Source organism: Vigna umbellata, chromosome 9, assembly GCF_029865625.1.
Source record: "Vigna umbellata cultivar VRB3 chromosome 9, Vumbellata_1.0, whole genome shotgun sequence".
Taxonomy (NCBI): domain Eukaryota; kingdom Viridiplantae; phylum Streptophyta; class Magnoliopsida; order Fabales; family Fabaceae; genus Vigna; species Vigna umbellata.
In genome coordinates, this window is record NC_142173.1 from 25,916,728 (window position 1) to 25,923,948 (window position 7,221).

Consider the following 7,221-nt stretch of genomic DNA (forward strand, 5'->3'; position numbering starts at 1 on the left):
CATATTTTTTTTCATAGTTTTTCTTAATAAATTATGACGACAGCAACCTCTATTTTCCATTTATGATTTGTGTTCGTAACATTTCAGTTATGACAACATGTATAAGAATGATAGTTTAACGTGTGTGTTTGATTAAAAAATATATTTGAAAGAGTGAATTTAAGATAAAAGAGACGTGAAAGTGAAATTATTTAACGAAAAATGGCAAGAAATAAAAAGTAGAAAAAATTATAAAAGTTTATAAGTGATATGATTATTTAATAAATTAGAAAATATTTTAATATATTTTATTATTATTATTTATATATAATAATTAAGGAAAGAAAATTTAGCATCCAATTTTTATTTTATTTTTCGTGATTTTAATCAAGTTTTACACATTTTCAGATCCTGAAATCCAATGACAGTGTTAGATAACATTTACAAAACAGAGGACATACTAAATATATAACTTAATTTAAAAATGAGATACAATTCTTTAAAATGGTTTGAAAAATAAAAACATGTTTAATCCTTTTAGTTATGGTTTTATCCGGTTGAATTCAGTAGGAGGGAGGAAAAAGTGGAAGGCTTGGGTGATAGGGTGTTACATGGTTACGTTTTTATACCATTTTTTGATAGAGAGATAGAGAGCACACATAACATAAACCTGTCTAATGGAACTGTTCATAAGAATAGGATGTCGTTACAGCACTGGAGTGATTGTAAAAGCCAAAGCGAAAAACAAGAGTTGGTATGCTAAATCTACAACAACATTAGGTTGGTTTCCACTTTTGACAGGAAATCTGGTAGGAAGAGAACACTCTTCGCCGTTAAAAAAGACCTTGGAAGGGAACCCATCTCCTTTTGCAATTTTGATATTTGGTGAATACTTCTTGGTAAAGGAAATAACGGATTGCTGTTTTCCGGGAACATGTGGGTTTGATTTATTGTCCAAAGCTATAAGATAGTTTGCTCCGATAAATCCTTGCAAGAAAATAGTATGGTTGAGCTTTGGAATGGTGGTTGCATTAAAAGAATATGCTGCTTGGTAGCCGCGAGGAGTCTTCTTGAATTGGAGGGCGGTGAACCAATTCTCAAACTGGGTAGTCATCCAGTTGAACATAGTGATTCGAGCACTCCACCCACCTTTGTAATCGGAAACCACATGCCAGTTTATGCTGACTTCGCAGTTGTCGGCACAGGGTAATCTTTTGGGAATCGTAAAATGCTTCATTTTGGCCCAAGCAACCGTCTTTGCCGACCTGTTTTCAAAGGGTAGAAGAAGAGCTTCTGCAGGAAGAAGCATTGCCGGAGAATTGGGATTGCATTTTTTGGTGTTTACAGAATCACAGCCACAGGCACAGGTGTTACAAGGGACTACGGAGTCATTGTAATAAGAGGAGAAAGAAACACAACAGCGAGTGCTCCTTTTGGTTGGCTTAGTGATATTGCAGACTATTTGCCAACTTGAAATGGCAATAACCGTTGCTTCGAGTCCTCTGGAGTCTGGAAATCGAGCAGGCTCCACTCTTCTGGGTAAGCCACATTTGTAATGTGGGTTCAGAATGCCCGTAATTTGCCATTTCTCAGGAGGGTAAATTGCCGTTTTGTTTAAATCAGGTGGAATTTTGTACACTTGCATTGTGAAAGCAGACTTGGATTTGCTGGGGTCCATAATGATGGGTAAAAGATTTCCGTCTTTGCAACAGTTAGGTATCTTTCCAAGTTCACTGTCGTTATATTTCTCTGAAGGCAAATCACTCACTATAGGATTCTTCTGACAGTTAAGCACTTTAGAGAAATCCAATCCCGCGTAATACTTTCCTGCCTCGCCATTGATGCAACCCAGGGACTCTATCTCACGTGTGAAGGCACCTTTCATGGAGTATATAAATTCCCCTCTTGTCCACTCCCACGTCAAGTTCCAATGATCCAACCGTCCCAAAAAGTGTTCGTTCTCCATCAACACCTGAACCAAATAATTATCGTCATACACTTGAGTAACGTCATAGGAGATCAGAAGATCCCCTTTTTGCCGTGCTAAGAATTTTGTCTTCTTAGCAACTGCAATCTTGGCTTTAGGGTCCTTTTTGCAGCATGCATACATGGAACTTTCTGCGGAACACGATTTTCAGTGGTTAGGTTACAACTCAAACAACACGCTGTATTATCATCTGCTACTGTCGGAAACATTTACGTTTTTCAAAACAAACTATTTTTTATCGACAAAAGCTTATTATAAATCATTGAAATTGGAGAATCATAAGACTACTCACTGTGGGTAGTTGGTTTGGGGCATTTGTAACCATCGTTTACCAACTTGATGGTTTTTGGCATAGGAACCGTAGGGGGCTTTACTCCAAACTGGGTACCGGTAAGGTCGATGACGGCTTGGATCTGGCTTAAATCTTGAGCTGTGTTGATTGCGCTATCCAAGTCTGGCTGAGAAGCTCCGACGAAGGTAGTGCCATTTCCTACCGAAGCGGGGAACTCGGTTGCCTCTTCTATATTGCCTCCGCCGACGGAGACTAGAATCTCGTCGTGTTGAAACTCTATGAACAGCTTCCATGCCTTAAACACTTCTTTACCTGTGTTGAGAACTGATGCGGTGGAACTGAAGGCCCAGGACTGCGCCGTCACATTCTTCACGTGAGGGTATTCTTTGGTTCGTTTGAGAAAGTCATAGGAAATGAAAATCCCGTTACAAGTTTCCCCTGCTGGAGGCAAAGCCTTGGCTTGCTGGCCCTGGCCCTCGCATTCCTGAATTAATATTCCACATGAAACCAACAATACTACTATCGCTGCTACTGATAACGACGGTGATAGATATGGCGATAATGTGTTCGCCATGAGGTGGAAGAAGAAAAGAGAAATGGATGGGGTGATATAGAGAGTGAGAAGTAGTGTTCTGTAGAGGAAGGAAGTGAAGTGCATGGAGACTCCAAATATGGGTGAAGAATAAGTCACACTGCAACATCAGCCTTAAGTCTGCGATGATTTTGGCGGAGATAACGACTAAAGCCCATTTTCAAACTCACCACATCACATTATGGTATAAAAAAATATTCTTTATTATCTATACGCTTAATTTCAAATATTAATTATTTATATGAAAGTCAAGATAGAAAGGAGTTTATATTATATATATCATATCATGCATTAGAAAGATGGTGAAAAGTTTGTGTAAACAGAATTTCCTATAAACTGTTTTATTGGATATTGGCATTAGATACACAGAAGCACATAGGCAACATTTATAGACCTTCCTAATATGCTTGTACAGAAAGGATTGCATGACCACAGGAGGGTTTCTAAGTTTATGTTTTTTTTATTTTCTTTAACTTTTAGTTTATTAATTTATTATATTTTACATAAATATATAGATATTATTTATTTACTTATTTTAAATTTGTTACATAATTATATATAAATTAATTTTATTTTATTTAATGAAATAATTATTATTAATTTAATTTAATTATATTATTTTTTAATTAATTATGTTAAATAGATATGTCAAATGAATTATGTTAAATGAATTATATTATAGTATTAAAATATTGTCAAATATTTTTTTTATTATTTTTATTGGATAATATCATTAGAAAGCTAGTGAAAAGTTTGTGTAAAGAGAATTTCCGAAAGTCTGTTTTATTGGATAATGGCATTAGATACATAGAAGCACATAGGCAACATTTATAGACCTTCAATGAAGTTGACCCCACTGTTCTTCAACCAAACATCGCCTTGGATGAGGTTTTTTACTGTGAACTGGTTGGCCACGGCTGCACTTTTGATGATGTGGTAACCAGTCCAATTCACTCTTCCACCGGTACCGGCACCAGGTCCTCTGTTCATGTACTCTCCATAATACAGGGTTTCCAAATAGCTCTTATGTTTGTCATCCCATTCCGACCATCCCTCTGGGTCAATATGCTTGTCCAGAAAGGATTGCATAACAACAGTCCTCGAGAAGTTCTGCCACGGCCGGCCCAGATATGTTTTGAAAGACTTTATCTCGGGCCTGAGATCCTCACTGGGGGAGACGTTACACTGTTGAATTGAAATTCCTGTGTTTTGGTTTGGATCTGTTCGTGATTGGGCCGTCACCATGTTTTTCTGACCTTTCATGGGCTTTCGGGCCTCCAGCGTACAGTTCTGGAAGACGGCAGCTGCGTTTCCAAAGATGAAGTCAACGGTGCCCGTAACGTAGGAGTCGCGGTAGAACTGTCTGTTGGAATGGACGTAGAGCGTGTCCTGATATGCGTCCACGCGGCAACGATTTATCACGGATTGATCAGCGCCCACGCGAAGTGCGACTGCCTGGTGCTTTTCTGGGCCTGCAAAATTTTTAAACCAAATGTCTTGGGCTATGAACCCATCCCCAACCGCCGCTGCATAAACCCATCATCAGCAGGTTAGGTTTGAATAGGCCCAATACGTGTACAAAATTTAAAAAAAGAGGAAGATCCGTACCAACAGTAGCAGTGTGAAAGGTGCTCGTTTCGTTGGTGACGCTCACGTTTCCGGTGATTATAGTTAAATCCATGCTGTCACCCACCAGCATGACGTTCTTCTGTTTCTTACCAATTTCAAGTTTCTCTATATACGTTCCGTTCTTCACATGAATAACATACCTCTTCTTGCTTTTATCGGGTACCGTGGCCAAAGCTTCAGCAACAGTAAAAAAGTCACCACTCCCGTCCTGAGCCACCACAACGTTCGCCTTGATCTCTCCGGCCGAAGACTCTAACAGCCTCCGATCCTTGCTTCTCACCCATGAGGGAAACTTCCCATTTAGCGACACGACTTCAACCTCCGGATTTGGAGGCAAAACAGCAACGAACATGGCTAAAGAGCTTCTTGCTCTCGAGATCAAGTCCTGAACCTCTGCCTCCATCACCCTTCGAGCTCGCCCCTTCAGTCCCTCCAAGCAAGTTACATGATTGGTGAGCACGCTGCTCAGCCAAGTGTGGACATCTTGCGCCGAATCAGTGGTCCCTTTGGTTAGGCTGGCCTTTGAGTCCCAAACTCTGTCCACGGACAACTCCATCAGCTCCACGCAATCCCGCAAAGCGGCTTCTTCTCCTGGATTGTTCATCCTCACCCTCATAGCGTTGGCTGCCCCTATCACTCTCTCAATGTGTGAGGTGGATTTCATTAAAAAGGATTGGAGCAATCCGAATCTGTGGTTTTGTGTGGCACCGAACATCGGATCTTGTTCCACTTCCAAGACATGTGCCAAGCAGGCTGAACGATCAATTGCATGATCACAAACACGGTGAGAAATGCCGTGGTTGAATAAGGGAGAGGGTTTTGAGAGATAGGAAGCAATAAGAGCTGATGAAGTTAGCACAACAGCTACAGAGAAGATTAAGCATATAGTTTTGGAAACGGATTTTCTAGGGTTGTCTAACAGAGATTGGTTTGTTGCCATGTTTCTGATCAGTGTGTCTGCTCTTGCTCATCTGTTTTTTGCTTCACTGTACTTATAGTTGAATGAATTCAACCACTCGTTCTGAACGAGGATACCATGTGACTTGCTCTCTGAAATATCTCTTCTGTCTTTTTAGTTTTACAGTGATGCAAGTATGGACTCTCTTACAAAGTTTCTTTTTTTTTTTACTTCACCTAATAAATGTTTTTTTCCGATTGAACAAGAAATATCAGTTGCAGGCCCCAGTTTGCAAAATACCAGGAGGATAACAAAAGATTTGAAGGAAGAAGACGCCACAAGTACTAAGTGGTAAAACATTAGATTTTTTTCTTTCTTTTTAATCTTGTATAAATTATATAGATTTATGCATATTTCATTGTAATAATTATAAGATTTTTATAAGTGGGCTTACAAAAGTCATTGTAAAAAGGTGTTCAAACATGGAACAAGCATGCAGAACTTTTTAAAGTCAATGAGCACGATCTGAATCACCTAATTTCTGTAGATTTGAAAAAGTTATATGGGATAACTTGTCCACAGCATATTTATTCAAATATCTAATCATTATGCTTGTAAACAATGTTTTAGCATAATGATATAAAATGTCTACAAAATAAACAAGATCAAGTATAATCACAAACAAGTAAATTAATTTATTTTTAATAGGGTTTCAAATTTTCGAAAGGTGTACTAGAAATTACACTACTAGCTTATGGTGTTGTTTCATTAAAAAATTAAAAAATCTGCAAACTTAAACTTTATAATTTTTTTATAGCTTTCTCCAATAAATAAGTCATTCAAGTTGGCTGGTGGAATTGAACAAATTTCAATGCCATAATAATATTGTCCAAATATATCTTTATTTATTTAAAACGAGTCTTATATTATCCAAATATATCTTTATTTATTTAATTATTTATATTCTAACTTATGTTTAAAACTTCAAAAATTATTAAAAAAGATGACTGACTGCCCTCATAATTTGAAACTCGTATGCAAGCCTATGAATATGTTCCATGTACATTCCAAGTGCATATTAGACTCTCTTTTTTATCTTTTTAACCATCATATTTTCGAAAGATTGATATTAGTGATTTAAAATTTATTACACTATTGATTTCTCTTTTACTATTTTTATTTTTATATAATTTAATAAATTGTATATATTTATAAAATTTAAAAGAATAAGATACAAAATCTTATAAATATTTTATTAAAACATACTTAATGCAAGACAAGTCTGATTTGTTTCAAGGGCATCATGCTAGCTAAATTTTTAAACATTTTGTTCAAATATTGTAAAATAGACATGATTTGATGTAAAATAGACATGATTTGATGTAAAATAGACATACTATGATTTATTTTATTTTTTGTCAAGCGTACACTTTTAGTCTTATATGCTTTTGAGAAGAACAAAATTTCTATAATTGTTAACGTTCGTATAATGTGCTCAAAAAAATTAAAGTTTTGCTTTTTTATATAGTTTAATTGGTAAAGCAGTATGAAACATATGGTTTAAGTTCAAAATGTTACAAATCGTTCAGACTTTTGTTTTGGACTTTTTCCAACTTTTACCTCAATAATCAATTCTCTTTTAAACAAAATATCTACTAAATAAAAATATTTAATCATTAACATTGTTGAAAAAATTAACTAAAATTTTCTTATATGTGTAGATTTTGCTGCAGGGTTGCGAGGGAACATACGAATGATGCCTTACAAGGAAAACTGCATTATTATTAAACTTTTAAGAAAAGTTAGACCACATGTGTTAAAAACATTGCACAGAGGGGTTTTTT

At 36.5% G+C, this 7,221-nt stretch overlaps 1 protein-coding gene and 1 pseudogene across 1 annotated transcript; both read right to left on the reverse strand.

Annotated features, from left to right (window-relative positions):
* Positions 1-642: 642 nt before the first annotated feature.
* Positions 643-2,832, reverse strand: LOC124832044 (COBRA-like protein 10 pseudogene; annotated as a pseudogene).
* A 785-nt stretch (positions 2,833-3,617) lies between these two features.
* Positions 3,618-5,567, reverse strand: LOC148193070 (pectinesterase-like). The gene is made up of 2 exons (XM_088099826.1): positions 4,459-5,567; positions 3,618-4,376 (listed from the first exon to the last, which is right to left on the reverse strand). The coding sequence occupies exons 1-2, from the start codon at positions 5,417-5,419 to the stop codon at positions 3,679-3,681; spliced, it is 1,659 nt and encodes a 552-aa protein (XP_087955952.1). The 5' UTR covers positions 5,420-5,567; the 3' UTR covers positions 3,618-3,678.
* Between the last annotated feature and the right edge of the window lie 1,654 nt (positions 5,568-7,221).

Excerpts from the sequence above, each read along its gene's own strand:
- LOC148193070 (XM_088099826.1), bottom strand. The coding sequence starts at position 5,419 with ATGGCAACAAACCAATCTCTGTTAGACAACCCTAGAAAATCCGTTTCC. Across the intron at positions 4,377-4,458 it reads CTTTCACACTGCTACTGTTG|CGGCGGTTGGGGATGGGTTC; the intron begins GTACGGATCTTC and ends GGGTTTATGCAG.